Source organism: Tinamus guttatus, unplaced genomic scaffold (assembly GCF_059628265.1).
Source record: "Tinamus guttatus ecotype Peru unplaced genomic scaffold, ASM5962826v1 Tinamus_guttatus_pri_ptg000227l, whole genome shotgun sequence".
Taxonomy (NCBI): Eukaryota; Metazoa; Chordata; class Aves; order Tinamiformes; family Tinamidae; genus Tinamus; species Tinamus guttatus.
Window position 1 is genome coordinate 3,574,178 of NW_028288761.1, and position 20,997 is coordinate 3,595,174.

The 20,997-nt window shown below is 55.4% G+C and overlaps 1 protein-coding gene across 1 annotated transcript in view; it reads right to left on the reverse strand.

The window, feature by feature from the left end:
* XXYLT1 (xyloside xylosyltransferase 1) overlaps positions 1-20,997 on the reverse strand; it is a 44,330-nt gene extending 23,333 nt beyond the window's left edge. Inside the window, exons 1-2 of the mRNA XM_088525551.1 lie at positions 20,614-20,997; positions 18,470-18,617 (exon numbers count right to left, since the gene is read on the reverse strand). Of these exons, the coding sequence (XP_088381677.1) occupies positions 18,470-18,617; positions 20,614-20,997 (532 nt within the window). The remainder of the gene's footprint in view (positions 1-18,469; positions 18,618-20,613) is intronic.

Consider the following 20,997-nt stretch of genomic DNA (forward strand, 5'->3'; position numbering starts at 1 on the left):
GACACTGGAACATCTTCTGCTTGCAGTGAGAAAACCAGAGCGTGAGGAGGCTGCACGGTGTCATTTCTGAGGGCAGTCCTGTGCCCACGAGGGTCTTGGGACCATTGCACAGAGTGCCCCTCTGCTCAGCTACAAAATGACCCAAGACATGGGAAGTCAGGAAGGAATTCAGGGCTTTTCTGGCCCTTGCTCCCTTTGCCGGTGTTGCCGCTCAAAGTCCCGTGGAGCTGGTTCCAGTGTGGCCAGTTCCTTGCCCTTCCTCACTGCTGTCACGGTCCCCCGGGCAGACGGGCGGTGACAGTGAAGGGCCCTCTAACCCGTTTGCCATTGCGAGACAGCCGGCTCCTTCCCCCAGCAGGGAGAAAAAGAGCCGGGCAGCTCACTAGAGCAGCAGGAGGCAGAGCAAGGACTGGCCACGTCCACCCGGCCATGGCCACCCAGCTCCTGCCAGCTTTCCGCAGCCTCCTCTGCAGCACGAGACCATTTGGGAGAGCCTGGGAGAGACGGGGCTCTCTGGAGCGCCGGGGTGGCTTCGGGAGCGCGCTGCGGACGGCGGCACCACAGCCCTGCTCAGCAGCCTCGAGCAGGTCGTTCACAGATCGGCAGCTAAGCCAGGCAGCCTGCAGCGGCCACGGTCTTATGTAATGCCACAGCTATTTATGTGCGTTACAAAAGCCAGGAGCAAATTGGCTGGGATGCTTAGCACTCGGCACTAATTGGATTAAGACGACTGTCAACCTGCTTCAGTCCCACTTGCTGCGGACAGGGGCTGCTGCAGCTTACTGCAGGCTGCACGGGCATTTCAGCTTCCCTCTAACACTGTTTTCATAGCAATTAGCAAACAAGGCCTCATCCTTCCCACTTCCAGGCATTTCCGGATGGAAGGATGAATGCACCCTCCTGAGGGTATTGCTCTGGGCATCGCTCCTGGCCGGAGCGTGGGGCGTCCAGAAAGGGCCTGGCCGGCCCCACGGGGGTGCCCGGCTGCTCTGCCCTGTCTCGATGCCGGCCCCGCGGACACCCGCGTGCCCAGCCCGGGCCGGCGGCGCCCCGGGAGAGCCCGGCAGCTCTCGGCTCCGCTCCCGGCTCTCCCCGCTGCCCCGGCGTCGCCCTCGCTGCAGTCCCCAGCTCGCATCCCCACGCTCTCCTCTCCGCGCCTCGTGGTGTTTGGCGCTTGCTGTCACCATTATGCTGCAAACAGGAAGAAGCCTTTTCTTTTTTTCTTTCCAAACTCAAAAGCAACTGTCAGGACTGGAGATCCGGAGATGATGAGAGCAACCAGGCACACAGAGCTATCTTTCAGTGCAGGAATGTAACTTTTCCATTTCAAACGCATTTATCACTTCACATTTGTGTTTCAGCCAAACACAAGGCTGCACAGCAGCTCCAAATTTTTTGAAAATCCTGCACTAATCCAGGGCTCTCAGCAAATGGTCATATCTAATGTACTGCCCTCATTTAAAAGGGAAAAAAGCTCTATGAGGTTCAACTAGAAATACACTGCTTAGCCTGTGAAGTTTTTAAGCTGAAATACAAATCAAGAATAAATATTATCTGAGCTATAACCAAAGCTATATCTCAATTTATTTTTTTGGCCTCTATCATTCTGTATCTCCTGAAGGGAAACCTGCATTCAGTCCATCCTGCAGCAGGGCAGTTCCCAGGCCTACCCTAGTATTTACCACCACCATAATCCTCTGTTTGCAAAGATTTAAAACTCAGGCGTAGTAATTCACTACAGGCTAAAGCAGGTCTTGACCTGAAAGCAATTTCCCTCAGCCCTCCTAACTGCCTCAGAAATTGCTAGCACCGTTCAAGCAGACGAATGGGCAGAACAAAGGATTTCTGAAGGGGGAACGAGACCGGCATCCCAAGTGCCCCACGTCCAACTCCCCCTCAGCTAAGCCCAGGCTTCCCGCGTGCTCCATACTCAGCCGCTGAAATCCCGCATCCTGCCCTGCCTGGGGACAACTCGGACCCGGGCACCAAACCCGGGATCCTGCACAACCTCAGCCCGCAGGGAGCAGGGAGAGGGGCCGGCAGTGCCCAGGGACAGCTCCGGGAAGCCACCCCGGCCCTGGCAGCGGCAGGGAGCGGGGACAGCTCCAGCACAGCCTTCCCCAGCGCAAAGCGGGCTCGAGATGGCTCATCAGGTTTCAATTAAGTCTACCACAAGGCACGTCATCTGATTGTTCTCCAAAATTACAGATGAGCACTCGCTGCAATTAATCACAACGCAGAATGAAGGCTAAGCTTGGGGGGGAAGCTAATTCCCTGTCTCCTCCATTTTTCCTATCCCTGCCTGATCTGGCACCATCACCCTGTGCTGGTCTCTGTGCTGTGCTGGCAGAAAAGACCCCAGAAAATGCAGCCAACAAATTAGACAAGAAAAAAGTTATTTTTTTTCATTTTCTTCTTGTCTTTTAAGCAAGCATTAACTGTGACACAGGGACAAAAACGAGTGTGGGTGACACTAAAAGCTGTTTTGCCAGATGTTCCTTGCACGAATAGATTAATGGCTAAGATGGTTTCTCTGTGATTGCTGCCTGTGACTGGCGAGGAGTCAGGCACTAATATTTATGATTTATCACGGTATTTTGTCCTTTTACCACGCACTTTGCCCTGACTACTATGTGGGGGCGGAGGAATCACATGATCTCCTCTTAGGCACAAACTGCTTGGAGGGGTCCAGCTGGAAATGTGGGAAAACACACAGTGCTCTGCTCGGAAAGTGAGTTTTCTGACTTTGCCATAATATATTTTATGCTCCTCTGCATTCAGCTCTGGCTCTTCCAGCCATTGTGCATAGAGGGGAGCTAAGCCACTCTAACCGGAGATCTCCATTAGCAGTGACAGTTTTATGACACGGGCTGGCCCCACTTAAGGCTCATAATTTTTTACTGCAGCCTCCTACCAGCAGCCCCGGGGGGGAGCTGCCCCGGCTTGGCTCTGCTGAAGAATCAGCCTCGGACGCGGAGCCGGCACCTGGAGCCCGGCTCCCCACGCTGAGCGCGGCGATCCCGCGGGAAGGACGGGCCGCGTGGGCCAGGCGAGCCCGAGCAGGACGCGCCGTGCCCAGGGAGCGGGGCCCCGCTCTGCCCTCGCAGCGCGCGCGGCCCCCGCGTGCGCCACTCGCCCCATGCCAGCACCCAGAGCCTGCGGACGGGCAACGCGCCCTTCCGAGCAAAGTACTCTCCTCGAGACAGCGCGATCTACCCGGCATCACTGAGAGAACAGGACTTGCAGAGGAGGAACACGCTGCTTTTGCCAAGCCTACCCGAGCACGAAGGACGCCCAGCAGCTTTTACTAAGTCCCTCCTGAGAGCAGCCCTGGGCTCCACAGCTCTGTGTTTGCCCTTAGGACGGCCTAGCAAGAGACAGCCAGCAGTGGATTTAATAGGAAAAAAAGAGGTATGGAAGATGCAATGCAATGGTAAGCACCTTCAACATGCAATTTGAGAGCTTCCTGTCCAAACTAGGAGCCTCCTGGATACCCGGCACCTCTGGATGTAGGTGTGGGGAGCCCAAGGAGTTGCATCAATGGTGCATTTGGCTCTAATATTTAGACAAGAACAAGCAAGAACATGCTAGTGCTGAGGAGCACTATACCCGTCACGCATTCTGGCCTTTCAAGGTAGCAGAGACGTATTTCTATTACGTAGGCAAATTCTTTCAAGTCAGTCCTGATAACCTGTGTGAGAGCTGTACCCAAGCCTTGGCAAAGCAAAGGCAAAGCCAACCTCTACTCCAAACCCCCTTCTTCCATACAGAACAAGCTGAATCTGGGTCAAAACCGTATCACCACCTGCAGTCATGCTAACCACGTCAATCCGCAAAGACGGGAAATGAGTAAAAATAACAACTTGTGTCAAACAACAAATAATGAAATGGAGAGTTGCATCAACAATGCAAAGCCCAAAAGACATCCATAGAATGGCATGGCATTAACTACTGTTAATTTAGTAGTGGTTTAAACAGCTTAAGACTGGAAGAAACCAGAAGCACTGCAGCATCTCTGAGCTGGTGTAGGTCCCCTGCTGATCGCTGGGCTCTTGTTTGCACAAGCTCTGCTCCGTGGCCAGAGGAAATCCTGCCTGCAGCAGGCCTGGCAGCGGGGCCGTGGCTCCCGCCGCTGCCCCGAGCGAGCCAGGGCAGTTTGCAGAGCACAGCCACCGCGACACAAGCCCCGCATGCGAGGGCCACTCTTCCACCAGCGCCCGTCCCCTCACCCCCTGCCCCATGGCTTCTCCTGTGGCCAGTGGGGCAGTACTGGGGAACATGGGGAGAGGGGCACAGCCCGCTGCCCTGCAGCGCCCCAGTCTCGCACGCGCTCGCCGGCTGCATCTGCCACTGCATCTGCCACTGCAGCTGCCCGTCGCATGGCCCTGCTCCCACCGCCCCGCGCTGCAGGGTCTCCTCCTCCCTCAGCAAGCTGCTTCTTAGGACACTGGACCTAACTGCTCCAGTCCACCATGACAACAGGAGACATTCCTGGATCTGAGGGGGTCTCGCTGCTCCTGGGGGCAAACACTCCCCGCAGCCAAGTGCCTGAGCAGGACCTGATCTCCGAAGAGCCTGTTTTCCCTGAAAAATGGGTTGGGTTGACCTGGATGCTATTATTCCTGATCCCATCTGCTCCCAGACAGACTGCAGGTGGTGATTTTCAGTGGTTCCGGCTCACGGCGGGCACCCTCACCTCGTTTCCATGCAGTCCAGGTGAGATGCCTCACGGTGATGTAGCGGGTACAGGGCCCACCGTGCGAGGAGAGGGCACTCCCAGAGCACCCCGCTCACCACAGTTGGAGCTGGGGGCTTCCCAAGGAGCCTGCACCACAGCCTGGTGCTTGATAAACCTGACCAGAGCGCTCCCTAAGGTTGCCCAAGCCTCCACACGCAGGGAGCCGGCCAATGTCTTGCAGCCTCCCTTTTGACACCTGCAGCACCACCGATCGCGCACGGCACCGTCTGGCAGTCCCAGCTCTCTTAGCCAAAGCCTTGCCAGGTCGCACTGCTCCCTGCCTACACATATCGGCTGCTCCCATGAAGATGTCACAGGACCTAACGCTTCCTAACCACAGACACACAACTTGGGGGTAAGCGGGCAGCGGGGGACATGCAGCCAGACAGCTCTCCAGAGCACCCCAGCCTCTCCACGGCTCTTTTTGCAACATACAGGGCCAGTGGCTGGTGCCCTTGGCTCACTGCCAGGCCTGATCTTTGAGGCAGAACAGAAGAGATGAGATCAAGGGGAACACCACCGGCATTCCTGTTGGTGCCTCGCTGATAAGCCTTTCCATGCAGAGCCAGCAGGAGCCATTCCTGCAATACAAGATTCAGGAGCTCCCTCTCTCCTATCAGGCCCTGCACCTTTCCGGAGCCTACGCAGTGGGGAAATGGATACGGGCACGGTGATGGTCACAGACATACACTGCTGGATTCAAAGCGGCTCAGACCCTTCTGTGGGGAGCGCAGGCAGCTGCAGCCAGCAGGAGCGACACCGCACAGAAGGGACAGGAGTGTCCCCTGCTGGCTGCACAGGCTCTGCGGGGAGCACCCGCAGAGCTGCCTTCAGGGGTCTTGGGAAACCGCATGGAACAAATGTGGGTTTTGTCATTTAACTTGAACTATCGAAAGGAGTAAGTCCAAGCCAAGCCAGGCTCGTGGGCTGGGGGTCAGTGAGGCTGGAGGGTCCAGATTTGCTTTTCTGCAAATGCTGGGCACATCTGGACAGCTGCCCCCTCACCACTGCTGCGAGTTTGGCTCTGTGCATTGCTGGGAGTTTGGCTCTGACTCCTGTGCTGATTTCTGCCACCCAGAAGTCACTCTCCCAACAGCTGAGAGCTCCCTGCCTCTGTGCTGCTGCCCCAGGGCCCCTCACCATGCCCTTACCCCTTCCCCACTGCGCACGTCAGTGTGCTCGATCCAGGCCCCACAGCCCCAGACATGAGAGGTGAAGGCTGGCTCGGCGTGGGGCAGGTGGCCCTGTCACCCAAGGAAGGCCCAACGCAAGCACCACCAGGCACAAAGACCATCCCAGTGCTGCCCTGGGCTGCTGCCTTCAGCTGCCACCTGTACCTTGGGGCAGAAAGGCTCTTTCTGTGGTTTTGGGAGCCACCACTCCCCGCACACCTAGGAGACCCGACCAGCACACTCTGGCCTGTACATCTGCAGTCTCCTCCCTGTAGCTGCCAACAGCGTTCACACAATTAGGACTCTCACATTTTCTGGAAATCAGGAGTGGTGGAAGATCAGCAGCAACTTTCAGATTGCTGCCTGAGGCCATCGACGCCCCGGGCCAGCTCTGAAGAGCCTCTGCTCCAGCGGGCAGCGTGCGGACAACAGACACATGGGGCCACGGCCTCGCGCGCGCAGAGCCTGCAAAGCTGCTCACGCTGGCTGTGAAACTGCCCTTGGTGCTCAGAGAGACACGTGGCCAAGAACTACATCACGGCAGTGAGCAGTGCCAAGGCCGGGCTCAGGCACGGTGTAGCTGGCACCCTCGGCAGGGGAATGTGCAACGTGGAAGGTGCTACCTGCTGCACTGCCATTCCTTGAAGCCTCCTGTGATGGCTGCAGCAGGGAGCCAAGCACGAGCTGCGGCAGTGCCAGGCAGAGATGCCAGAGGCATGATAAGCCAAGCATGGATACGCACAGTTTATTTATACAAACATACTCTGCTCTTTTGTCTGTCCTTTGTTAGAGGCTTCCTTTGTTTTGCTAACTCCAATGTTCCTGGCTGCTCCCCGGCAGTTTTCCCTTCTGCTGTCATGAGAGTTGCGAGCAGCTTCCTGTTTTGTTGTGTGCTCCCCTTTTCAGGTCTTATCTTCTCGACAGACAGAGTCTCCTCTCTGCCTCCACGATGAACGGCTCCTGCCCGCGCGCCCACCACGGGGCTGACCCTGCCGCAGCCCCGAGGCTCACGCGGGGGAAGGCGGCGGGAGCGCGCGGGCAGACGTGAGGCGCTGCGCACAGGCCGCCGCCGGCCAGCGCGCGGGCAGACGTGAGGCGCTGCGCACAGGCCGCCGCCGACCAGCGCGCGGGTAGACGTGAGGCGCTGCGCACAGGCCGCCGCCGACCAGCGCGCGGGTCCCGCGGGAGGCCCCGCGGCCCGGGAGGCAGCGACGCCGGCGCCTCCCTTCCGCCGCGGGGCCTCTGCGCCGGGAAAGCGGCTCCTCTCACGGGGAAGCAGCTCGGGAATGTTTGTATCCCCCCTCCCCTCGGACAGCAGCGGTGCCAATGCTGGATGGCTTCTGGCAGAGCAGCTTGGTGTAAGGAGGGAGCGCTCCCCCCTGGAGCTCGTCTTCCCTGCAGGATAAAAGATCCTCTAAAATGCTACCTCAGAGGGGCTTATCATGGTGCTGGTAACTTAACCCCCACGTTTGCAGCTAAATGCAGCTTCTCCAACCCTGCCTAGTCAATAGGGTGTCAAAGATGACAAGGACATATCCAAGAAACCAGAGCTGCCCCGGCTGACTAGTAACGTCATTAAACAGATTTCTACAGCTCCATGCACCCAACAGAGAAGACGAGTAGATTCTTCACAGCAATTCCAGCCTACTAACTAATTAAAAAAACAAGCTGTCTGCCAGGTGCAGATCACAAATCATTGCTACAACCCATGCACGGCAGCTCCTGCACGCTGCCATCACCCACCAGCTTCACAGTGTGGCTCTGGCACCTTCTGCTCCAGGTGCCCTGGGGCAGACCCAGAGCCAGACCAAGACAGACACCCAGAGCACTCCCTGGATGCCACATGGCACCAGGGGTGCAGCCACACTGCTTGGCAGGCCGCTCTTTCTGCAGAGCCCCTGTATTCACTCAGTTGCCTTCAAGCCTTGGAGAATTAGACCTTGGTCAACACACTGTCACCTCTGAGCATGTTGACATAGGCGAAGGAAAGTTTTCAACACCAGCTCGGCAGCCTGAGTAGTTTGGCTCCGAGAGGCTTTCAGTACGTTTGTAAAAGCCCTGGAGCAACTATCTACACAGGCTAAAGGATTTGGTACAGCTTTGGGGACTGCTGTAGCAGGCTGACTGTTCTTGCCTGGCCCAGATAAATGTCTGTGTCCCCACTGCTATTTCCATGCCCTGCTCCTAATTTGAGAGAGACCCTAAGCACAAGAGGAAAGGTCTGTTTCACCCCAACTCCTGTTTCCTCTGCACTGGCCTGGCCACAAGCCAGGGGGGTATCTGTGTCTCACAGTGGGGTTGCAGCATGCATGGTCACTATGAGAGAGGGAAGGGGAAAATTTAGGAAAAGGATACGCTTTGTTTCAGAAAATTATTTTTTCCGGTACATCTGACTGTCTCCTCATAACCCACTGAGGTGTAAGACACCAGTATTTAATGGTGCTCAGTCCCGTGGACCTTGCCTGGGCTCCATACCTTGGACAGTGCTGAACACTCAACGGGTTCAGCATGGAGCTGTACGTGCTGCTTGCTCCCCATTTCATATGCAGTGTCACCGGGGGAGGAGGAGTGTGAAGACACATTTGTAGTTGCAGTTAGAGCAGCAGGAGACCTTGTCATCAGACAAAATATGGCTTAATTCCAGGCTGTCATGAATTACAAAACAGCAAGGAGAGAAAACGGTAAAGCAATGAACAGGTGAGATGGGAAGAGAAACTAAAAAGACATCCAGGAAAATAAATGCATTAAGTTAAATGATCTAATGTCTCAGTTAACTACAAACTGTGCAGGGGAAGGGGCAGCAGAGCTGCAGGCAGATGTTGTCCCTATTGCGTCTTGTTAACCTCTAAAAAGCTAAGGCAGAGCTGCCAGCCAGACCTTGGGGGACAGCAGTCCCCACAAACCCAGCTGGGCCAGGCTTTGAGCAGGCCGAGGAGTTTAATGCAGGATGACTTCAAGTAGCTTGCATGCTGTTAACCTTTACATAAAGGGAGAGAGAGGCTAGCTACAAAAGGAAAAGTGTATGCCCTCCCTTAAAAATAACAAGTGGTGCTAGGAGGGCTAGGCGAAAGCTTCCTCTGCCCAGTACCACCAGGGTGTTCATCTAAACAACTGCCCCGGCAGGGCAAATGCCAAGACCCTGTCACTCTGCAGGAGGTGAAATAACAGCACACGCCTGCCTCGCTCTGACAGATCTAGGACATCCAAAATAATCAATGGCGGCACCACGGCGAGGGAGCAGCCAACGGAAATAATGAGAAGTGACACCACCCCAAGGGGCTGCGGGTCACGTTGGAGCAAGACGGCGATCGTGCTGTGGGAAACAGGCCTCCTCGGCGCCGCAGCATCCAGGGGACTGGCCTGAACCCGCCTCCCTTGTTAAACAGCAACTGCGTCGGTGGCACCAGAGCAGCCTGCGCACACGCACAGCGGGGCCGCTTGCGGCGGGCACGGACGGGAACACGGCACATGTGGGTACCCAGCACGCTCGGGAAAGCAGCCAGCCCTGCCGGGTGACATCTGGGCTCACCCCAAACAGCTGGGGCAGCTCAAGCAGGGAAGAACGCCCAAGCACCTCGGGGCAGACAGGCTCCCCCTGCCAGCAGACGCATGGTTTGCAAGTGCGCAGACCGGGCTGGCACTTGACGTCTGCAGGTAAAAGCCTCCTGCAGAGCCAGGGGCTCCCGCGTCTATCCGGGAGGGGCTTCCTGTTGCCTGCCTGCAAAGCCAGCACGGAGAGCTCCAAGGCACAACCGGCTCTCACCCGGTTCCTCCTCACATGGAGGAACAATGTCTGGCACCGCTGCCCGCGCTGGCAAAGCCGCTGTGTCAGCCTGCCCTCTGTTCTCCTTGCTAGCTTTAACACATAAGCTCAGCCCAGAAGGCTGGGGAAGGAATCTGGCTCTTTTTCACATGGACAGGACATGAAGAAGAGTGAGGGGTTAGGAGAGCCCATCAGGAACTATCGAGGCTCCCTCCATCCCTGTAAAAATGGGAATGCTCTGCCAGAAAAGAAACCCTTCTGCTTTTGCAACATCTCAAGGCAATTGCATTTCAGGAGCACGTGGCTCTTGGGGGAAGCTGCCATGACCACACTACTGACCCAGACTGCCTGGCCCTTCCCCAGCATTCCTGCCTCGAGGAAGCAGGGCCAGGCCTGGAACATCTGGGGTAGAGGCGCTCTCTTCCCAGCCCTCTGCAAACTGGTGCATCTCTGCTACCCCAACACGCTGTAGCTCAGTGAAAGTGGCAGTGCTCAGCCAGCAAGAAAGGGTCAGGACAGCACAGTTTGAAAATGCTCACTTATTAAAATTCACTATTTGCCAAATTATACGGGTAACTTCCCTGTGTACAAGGAATTACCCAGCAGCTGAAAGGCAGGAAGAAAAGGAAGCTGTGTTTGCTCATGTCACTCTGCAGGGCGCCACGGAGCAAAGCTCTGATGCACGTTCCTGTGTTCAGCACGTGCCATGGGATCAGCACGCTGCAAGAGCAACGCACCGCTGCAAACGTTGCCACAGAGAGGAAACAGCACGGGGTGTTTCCTCTGAGGAAGGCCAGAGAGGAGCCGGGGCCCACCTGCAAAGGCGCCTGCCCAGCAGCCCCCGGCTCCCCCGCGAGCGGCGGCGCGCAGCACATCCAGCGCGCAGCCCGGCTGCAGGCTCTCGGAGCAGAAAGCCCTGGCCTGTGTTTCCACATGATGAAACCACATAACACACAGCCAGTAGCAGTGCAGGTACCTGGAAAGGCAGAGATTTCTGGAATGACTTGGGCAATCTTGCATGAAGAATTCAAATGTTCCAGCTGCGAACTCTCACACACCAACATATGTAAACTCACGGTTTTTAACGGCGATCTATAATGTTTTCAAAATATTGCATGCCTGCTTTTGCAGAAGCGAGTATTTACATCTGCTTTACAAGCAGATTTACAGTGTGCCTGTAAAGATGTTCTAGCTGACAGACAGCTTTCCTGATACCTCTGCTTAAAACATTCCCCCTGGCTCCCACATTTCTGCCATCACAGGTAAATACAAGGCTTGCTCGAAGCGCACACCGCAGTTTGGTGCAAACCGCAGGGAGTTCTCTCAGTTCCAGGCTGGGCTTGCACGTCACCTCTGGGAACTGAAACACAACCCAAGGGACCCCCAAGCATGGAAATCTCCACACTGGCCCATGCTTTGCTCCAGGAGCCGGCAGGTCGGCAGGGGAGATGCTGTGGGAAGACACGGGGCAGCTCGGAGCTCTCTGCAGCAGTTGTCCAGCCCGGCCTTCACCCCCACTGTGGCCAAGCTTTGTGGGAAGAGCACAAGCCATCACTCACAAAGGCCGTCTGCTGTGTCCAGGCAGAGACTCCCAGAGCACTAGCACGGCAGATACCAATTTCATGAGAGATCATCTCCTAAATCAAGTTGCAGCCAGCAGCTGGGGCCAATTTCAAGTAGCATTAACTCCCCCGCAGCCTGTGGCTTTGTGATCAACAGGCAGCTCAGACCCACAGCCTTACACACCGGTCAACACGTAGCAACCAGCGCACTCACAGATAACAGGACAGAGAAATCCCTGAGGCTGAGGCTGGGGAGCCTCTTGGATTATCCCAGTTTGACCCCAGCGTGTCCCAGGCCACTCTCCTGGACATGTGCTATGAAGCTCTCTGCTGCATTGTCTGTTCTGCTGCAACAGCCTTTGCTTCCCCACGGAATTAGCAGGCACAGGGCCCTGCATGACGCTCCTGCACAGCCTGCACCCCGGGCACCCTCTCTCACTGCAGAGGCATCTATTACACTACAGCTTTCAATAACATTCTCTTTTGTGAGCTAATCTAGCATCTCCTTGGGCCTGGGTAAATTTTAGCACCTACAAAATCCTGTGGAGAGGAGTTCCATGGATCAATTACATACCTATACAATAACACCTCATTTTGTCTGTTCTCAGTCTGCCTCTAGCTACATTTATTTGACACCCCCTAGTTCTTGTACAAGCAGAGGTGCTGAATTAATGCCTGCCTCATAAACTGTGGCTTTCCAGAGTCAGTTGTAACGCCCCCACCCAGCTCTTTTCCAGACAAACAGGTTCTTCTTGTATGGAAGGCACCACTCTACTCCGAATTTGCCGGGTTTCTTCCTAACACACGTTGATATACTATAAATTGAGCCAGGGTATAATGCACTGCATTCTCCTTCCCTAGTGTTTCCTAATGTTTTTCTAGCTATATCCACTTATGCTACTACTGTTTAGTCCCCTTGCAAAACTTTGATTAACCACCTTGTCAAATGCATATGGAAATCAAACTTCCCAGTTATCAGTCAACAAGTCTCTATATGTGTCTTTACTGCAGAGTACTACCCAGCTTCTCCCTCTCTTATTCACCACGCTCCTTAAGCACTGCAGCCAGCGACTTTAATAAGTTATTACATATACTATCCCATCAATTTCAGTAGTGATAATTAAAATTATAATAATAATTATATTATATATTTATAATTATAATTAGGTCAGGTATTTTCCCCCCATTTCAGCTTCCCAATCCATCCAGTTTCTTTCCCAGATTCCTTGCACTGAAACAGTCGAGTTGAGGAATTTGCTCTCTTCCTATTTTTGGTCCCCTGCTTTCGAAGTATTTAAGACAGACTTGACACAAGAGTTCAGCTGCATGTGCCTCTCTCCCATGCCGTTTCCCTCGCCCGGGCTCCCCGGGATGAGGTCGGGATCAGTCAGTGCTTCAGCAGTGCCTGCAAGGTGCAGCGCTCCACGCGAGAGCTGCCGCTCGCCCCGTGGCCTTCGGCAGGGCTGCGCAGCGGGAGGGAGCCCCGTGCGCTTCCCCACGCACCGCCGGAGCGCGGAGCAGGGGACGTGCACGCCGGGATGATGGGAAGCCCCTCCGGAAGGCTGCCAGCTGCAGCAAGGAACCCTGCTGTCTGCAACTTGTCAAACGCCATCTTCAATCAAGCCCTCCTCGTACCTGAGCTCCACGCACCGCACACTTCGCCTGAGCAGGGTCAGAGCTTCCCTCGCAGCTCGTGGGCTCCTCTCCCCCGGCTCAGTCAGCAGAGATAAACCATGAAGCAGTTCCATTGAGAATGTCTGTGGCAGACAGCTACAGGACCTTCAGACAAGAGCCACCCAAATCTGGGGATTCTGCCGCGTTCCTCACGGTCCTCCTTTCCGTCCCACACCCTCCTGCCCGCTGCAGCATACAGTCAGCATCACAAACACAAACATCAGCTCTGCCCCAGCTCCTGCATGATGATGATGAGGATGATGTTTTCCCTTGAGCTACCCAGCAGCTGCTCTTGACACCTAGTTGAGCCTTTCTGGCTCTGGCCAAGCTGGAGATATCCATAAGGCCTTATCTTTGATTTAGCTCCGTCTGGTGCACATGTGCCACAAAACTAGTACCCATGGACACCACAACGATGTTAAAGAATGAACAGGACTGGGCTGGGAGATGACGGGGCTGTCAAAGGAAGATGTGGGCTGCTAAAATAACTCTCCTTGATGACTTCCTTAGCCAGGCCAAGCCCTAGCATTAGGGTTAAGACATGAAGCCTAGAGCTTCAGCTTGGCTGGGGCTGCCAGCAAAGTTGTGAGTTGCCATAATAATTCTTCACTGTAAAATTAGATCAGGACCCCAGGAGAAGTAAATTCTCATGGGAAAAAAAAAGAAAAAAAAAAAAAGAAAGACTATATATATAAACACACACACACCTTTTGACAACCATGACTCTTGTTTGGCAGCTCCTTCTCGGCCCTGGCCCAGCTGAAGCTACAGGCCCTCTCACTGCTCACCCTGCATGTGGCTACCTGAACCCTACCCCAGGGCTGCCAGTGTGGGAGCCTTGGCCCAGAAACCCCAGGCTTGGGCCAGGAGGGCAAGTCCTCAGAGGAGGCTCTCTCGGCCGCCCACAGCCTCCCTTAGCTGCCCCTCTGCCACCCCATCTTGAAGGGAGCACCAGCCTCCTCCTCCTCTTCTAACACTAACCTCAGACATCAGGACTCTGTCTTGTGTGCTTGGAGGCGACCATGTTATTTCTACCATCTGCTCAACGTGGTCTTGCCTTCCAGATAGACTATCCAAGACATTTGCGTGTCCATGAGAAAGGTTATAAAAAGTTTGCCAGCTCCTTTAGTTTATGATACTAAAATGACAAGAGAATAGTGGAATTAAAGTCCTTAGCAAGTGAGAACCACCTCTGAATCTAGATATTGAAAAGGAAAATAGGAAGTTCTGAGTCTCTGACCTCCTGCTTCCTTATCTCTGCAGATGCCCAGATCATTTCATGCTGGCATCATCCGCATTCTGGCAGCTCCTTCCAAGTCTGAGCTCTGCTTGTCTGCTCTCTGTGTAACTTTCCCATCATTTCTCCCTTGCAAAATCATTGAAATGCATCAGCTCCTCCTCTAGCTCGTCAGGCCTGGCCATACCACATTAAAATAGGATTTATAGGTTGCAAGCCCAGACAACGGCTATGTTGTCTCCAGTTCTTCACACTGCATACCAACTCCCCAGCTGGTTTAAATCAGATTAACTCCACTGATGTAAGGCATTTAAGACAAGAGAGCTTCATGATTTACACCAGCTGAGGAGATGTTATTTTATAGTTTGGCAGCTGCAGGTTTTGGCTTCAAAGTTTTTTGGACAATGATTCGAAGCAGCAGTGAAAATCAGAACAACTGAGTGGCAAAAACTGTATATTCTCAGTGCAATAGGCACACAGCCATCCACATTCCACAAAAATCTTATTTTGAAACAGTGCAGTACAGTATGGAGTGCCACCAGTCTGCAAAGTCAGTGCACCATCACAACCCCAAAATTATTCTTCAAAGAAATCATTAAGTCACAATACTATATGTCATATGAATATTTTCATATGATAGAAAGGGAAAATGAAAGCAACCTTAATGCAAAGGCACAGTCCGCAAAAGGACAGACTGATACACATGCACACAAATACATATGACAGAACTTAATATTCAAATCATGACCTTCATTTCTGCTGGAGCATTTTTAAAGCTGCAATTAAATCCAGCTGCCACAAAAAAAAAAAAAAAAAGAAAAAAAAACACTAACCAAAACAAAGACAGGTGCTAAAACTGTGGAGCCAGGCAGGACTACCGAGATGCACAACCACAGAGTTCAGGGCAGGTGAACTGGCACAGAAGAATGCTGGTGCTCTGGGAAAATCGAGCTTTAAGGCTTTCTCCTCCATCCTAGTAAAGAGGCTTTTTCAAGCCAACAGAGATTGGGTTCTCAGAAAAACAGAGGCACAGCCAAGAAAGAACAGGAGCATGGTGTGATGCCTCCACTATCCATGGATTTGCAGAAGGACAGAGAAGAACAGTTCACAGCACTCTGTTTCCCTAAGGAGAAAGATCTTTCATTTGCACTTAAAAACTAGGTGAGAAAAACCACAGATCACAGAGAGAACAGCAGCCTTCACACAGTCCATAGCCAAGGCAGTTGAGCCAAGATGCAGTGTGTTGGAGATGGCCACTGCCATGGCCCCACTGCAGGAGCGACTCTCCTTGCTGATGCTCCAGCCTGCGTCAGCGCTGGCTACGCAGCGGGAAGGGAGCCGACAGGCTGGAAGCCTTGCCAGGCCCATAAATCACCACGGACACTGCAGGCACCCGGAGCAGTAAATCTGACCTCACTTCCAAAGGAAACACAAAATTTGCTTTACTAGCAGCTTCTGAAACAAACACTACACTTGCAAAACTGTAAAATGACTCTTAAATATCCTGTGCAGCCAACAGGCCATTGCAAGCCCCTGTTAGGCTGACAACAAGCAAGCTTTTCAAGAGGCAAGACTACCCCAGCTCGTCAAAAGAAGGCATTTCAGACTGAACACCTTGCTGACTGACATACAATACGGTATCTTCTGCACACAGCAAAGACACAGTAGAGAACTCTGGTCAAGTGTCAAACAGCACTAATCCTGCCGTTTCACAGAATCACAGAATTATTATGGTTGGAAAAGACCTTCCAGATCAACGAGTCCAACCGTAAACCCTTCAACACCATACCTGCTAAACCATGTCCCTAAGTGCCTCATTACACATTTCCTCAACACTACTCAACATACCGCACGACAGCTCCTAGCCGGCTCATAACCTGTCTCAGACACAGCTCCATGCCTTCCCACAGCTCTCCTACAAAAAGGGCAACTCCCCCTCCCCGCTGCCCAGCCTGTCCTTCCTAAAGGACCTGCATCAGTCATGGAAGGTTCCCCACCACCTCTCCATGATCCCAATGAGACCACAGCTCTGCAACAGCATTTCAATCCCTCCTGCTCACTCCTCACGCTGTGTGCCTTAGTGTGCAAGCACCTCAGAGAAGCACCCAGTCACGCTGATTTCCCAGGAAAGGTATGAGAGCTTTCCCTATAACGCAAGCACTTCCTTCCTTTGTGTGCACATGCCTGGAGCAGGGCCAATTCCCTGCCTGCTCCTCACAGACAACTCAGCCATCCCGATCACTCACCAACGTAAGCTGAAGGATCCTCCTGCAGCGCTGCTTTACAAACACACGCACAGCACCGTCACAGCAACGATGCACAAACACCATCTGCCTTGGCAAGAGCTGTGCCAGGACAGGACCATGCCCCAGAGGAAGCCTCGTGAACCACTATCTTGAACTAACTGTTGATGCAAACTTGAGGAGGCCTGAAATGCTGGGCAGAGCAGGGAACGTCAAACTCTGCGACTGGGGCTTAGCAGGAACACAAGGGAGAGGGATTCCCTGCTTACAGAGACCCACTCTTACACACTCCCCAGTGCTCTGCTTTCAGGCCTATTACTTATTTCAGTCCTTTTCCCCTTCACCTTTGACAACAGAAGATTAAATCTGGCCTTGAGCCCACAAGCTCCTCATGTCCCTCTGCCATTCCTGTTCCTGCCCCTTTGCACACCCACCCTTGCACAGTCCCCCTCAGCTCCTCGGGGTCTCTCGCAGGCTGCGACCCTGACAGTTCAGTTTCCTGTAGGGGACACGTTATGCTGCGTTCCTGTTCCTGCCTTGTTGTCCATCTGACAAACATGTGCTACTGAGATAAACAGCTGTGTTCTTCGGTTGTACAGCACCCTTCCAGGGAAAAGAGGTATCCTCTACGCACCCTGCTTCTTGCAGAGCGCAACACATAAGGTACATCCCCTGCTTACAGACCCCTGCCTTTCTCTAACACTGCTCTTTGCTCTCATTCTTGCTGGGCAACAACCTTGCAGTTTACATCTGAAAGCCAAGAGCCACTCTGAGTCAATGTCTTCAGACGCAGCTCCCAAGACCACATCCTTCCACCAGGATGGACTTCCCTTGCATTTTCATCCAGAGAGTGTGACAAGTCCAGTGCTGGTTGCACCGAAGTCACGAGAAGAAGGTTCACGCTCCAGGAATGTGATGACTGAGTGACACGTGCCCGCAAAGCCAGTGTCCTCCATGTTTAGCTCACATCCCAACAGCACAAGACTGCCCCTAACTAACTAACCTACCTAACCTACCCCTAACTAACTAACTTCTGAATTCAGCAGCTATCTCATTTCCAAATGGTGCCACTGCAGTGTTTTTATCCAAGTAGTGAACAGGCCAGTGCAGTTCTTTGAACAGCTGTGGGTCCTAGACAGGGTTTAGACAACAAAAAAAAAATCTACCTGCAAATACACTTCCCCTGCTGATCTAGCCCCACACACCAGAAACATCTACAAGCTGTGCATGCCACAGCAGGAACAACACAGCCCTGTGCCAGCACGTCAGGTCCGTGTGTGCAGCACCGTGACCTCCCCACGAGGATGGCCAGGGAACACAGGAAGGAAAGAGCGTCTGCTCCACTTCCCCCTTGTCTGGCAGACAAGCACCGAGAAACCACTGCGGCACAGGACATGCCAGGCCCCAAAGAGGCCCTGTGTTTTAACTGTTTTTGAAGGGCTTCACAGATCTCCCATGTCAGACCAGATCCTGCCCAGAGGCCTCTTGGAGCATCCGCTGAGCGTGCAAGTGAGCTGTGCAGCAGGGCACGAGGCTGCCAGGGCCTTGCAGGTCATCACTGCCTGCTCCTCCACACGAGACACAGCCAATTTACGAGTGCGTTGGTGCCATCATCACCTCCCAGGGAAGCTGTGTGGCCAAGCGGTCTGATTCCAACCCTGACAATCAGGACACTGGAGCCCACTGCCACCTGCCAGCACCGCCTGGCAAAGCAGCAATGAGAGGGCCACGTGGCTGCGCAGATGAGAGGAGAGCCGAGCTCTGCCCAAGCACAGCCCTGCCGCTGCCCCTGCTCCACAGCACTGCAGCACTGGCGGCTGTGACGAGCCAGCGACGGGAATGCGCTACTGTGCATCCTGCCAGGGGGAGGGAGGGACAACGCTGCAGTCAGAGTGCAACAGATGACACCCCACTGAGATGCAACCACTTGGTCATGTTAAAGAGTCCCCTGCTTCAATCGCGGTAACTTTGTTACCTTTCTTTGCGTTTCTGATAGCACTGGATGATATCTCCCTGCCCGGGAAGAGGAACGCCGTGGTGTCCCCGGGACAGCTGCTGGCACGGCCAGCGCAGTGCTTACCTTTGGGCATGATGCGGTGCATCGCCACCGACAAGAAGAAGATGGAATCGCTGTAGTAGGTCCCCGAGCCAGCGCTGAAGTGTCTCTGCATGGCTTCAACCACTGGGAACAGCTGCTCGGTCAATGCATCCACATCGTGGAATATCACCTAGGAGAGGCACCAGAAACAAGCACTGAGCCACCACATGCAACATCTGACTTTAACAGACGTTTCTCAGCCTGTACCAACAGACGGGCATGAGGTTATTGAACTGCAGATACTGCCTGCTGCCATTCCCTGGAAGAGCCCTGCCCGCCCGTCGCTTCCAGGGGAGCGGGAGCCCCCGGAGCGGCAGCCAGGCTGAAGCCTCCTCGTGATCCAGGGGATGGCGACCAGCACAGCAGGGAAAGCGATCAGGAAAATGCTCAGTTCCAGCCACCTCTGAAAGGAACGGAATAGCACAGTGTTTGCTAAGCACCATGGTCAAAAATGATGTGAAAAATACTCCTGAAACTCCAGTCCCAGTAGCATCTCTCTTCCCTCCCCTTCCAAAAAGAACCCAGAAAAAAATGTGCATTTTTGCCCACCCTTTGGCCAACCACGTCCCCAAAGGCAACTCTTGACAAGGGGAATCCTTCCTCTGGGGCCCCAGGACAGGTATCCCCTCCACTGCTACAGGAGCTTTCCTTCTCCCTGCAGCAGAGCATGTTCATCTGCTGCTAATTTTGTACTTCATTAGTTATTTGTGTAGCAGCTTTCAGTAAATCCCCAGAGCTAAATCTGACCACGTTCACTGAGGACTCAAGAAAAGTAAATCCTACAGGTTTCCTGTGCAATTACATTTTATAAACACACATCGCACGCTGAGAAAAGTCTCTTTCAATGGATTCACTAAAAATAACAAACAAAACACAACACAACCCCCACTGTTTCTCCTTCCCCTTCCCTCCCTCTCCTGCCAGGCAGTTTTGGGGCGATCCTGTGCGCGCAGGGTGACTGAGGCCCCGTCACACTCGCCCCAGCCGCTCTCCGCTGCCCGGTGGGCTCTTGCTCCAGGAGCTCCTCGCACCGAGGCGCCCTGGGGCACTTTGTGCAGGGGGGCAGCCAAGGCTGCAAGCAGCTGAGCTGCCCAGGGCAGGGGCACCGATTTCTAGGGACCCAGCGCGGGTTTCCGAGGGCCCTTCCCACCGCCCTGCTCAGCCCCGCGGGCAGCGGGCCGCGGCTGCGGAGACGGGAGGAGGAGGAGGCCCAGGCAGCACCAGGAGGGTTTTAGAGCCCCCGCTCGGCCGATCAGCCGAGGCCGGCGCGGGCGCTGCGGTGCGGCAGCTCCATCTGCCGCTCGCCGGCCGCGCGGCACCTGCCGCCCGGGCCCTGCGCGAGGCCTGCACAAGATTCCGGTTTGCAGCGGTGCTCGGGGGGGCACCCGAGCTGCCCCCGTCCTGCCGCCGGGGCAGGAGGCAGACCCGGCCGCGCACTGTGTGCGCCAGGGCGGGAGCAGCGCTCCGGACACAGAGCCTCGGCCACGGCCTCCCCAGGCACGAGCGAGGTGCGGGGGCAGCACCCGCTGCCGGGGCCATCGGCCAGGCCTGCGCCCGCCCCGGCGGCACGAGGACCAGCACGGGGACGAGTTACCGCACAGACACCTGGCACGGGCTCCAGGCTCCTCACAGCCGGAGCAGCACAAACCCTCCCGCTGCTGACAACACTTCCTGCTGCTAAAGAGGAACAGGCTGCAGCAAAAAGGAGGGCTCGCTCTCTCCTGCTGGCACACAAGAAACTGCACTGTCCCATCACAGCCCAGGCTACACGAAAGCCTCTCCTCTGTCCTAGGTGTCTACCCAAAACCAGGGCACGCAGCAAAGTCTGACGCACGGTGCCAAGGACAGGCCAGCAAAACCAGCCACCAGGATGGCCCAGGCTCTGCCAGGAGAGAGCAGCCTCCCCACCGGGCCCCCCTCGGCCCCGCGCCGTGCCGCTGGCTCGCCCGCACGGAGCAGCAGAGCGGCTCTTGGCTGGGCAGGCCGCACGGGCCGGGCCCTCCGGGGCAGCCGCGTCGCCAGGGCCGCTCGTGAGGGCCTTGGTTCGTGAGAAGAGCCCGGACCCGGGCGCCGCCGACCCGCGCGGCAGCCGCGAGCCGGGCCCGGCCCGCCCCGCGCGCTCGCACCTCGTGGCGGACGGCGGCGCCGCGCAGCGCGTCGCGCAGCAGCCCCTCGGCGACGTCCCTGGCGGCGGCCTCGGTGACGAGGTGCAGGCGCAGCGCGTCGCCGCGCTCGAAGCGGCCGTGGCGCAGCAGCGAGCGCAGCGCGGCCTGGCCCTTGGCGCGCAGCGCCGCGTTGCGCTCCGCCTTGGTGAACATGAGCAGCAGGTGCAGGGCGCGCTCCGCGGGCGGCGTGGCGGGCGGCGCGGCGGCGCGCGTGGCGCGCAGGCGGCGCGTGGCGCTCGAGAAGGTCTCGCGCCCGGCGCCCAGGTAGTAGAAGGCGCTCACGGCCAGCGCGGCCGCCAGCGCCAGCGCGCAGGGCTGCGAGCGCAGCCAGCCCGGCCGCGCCAT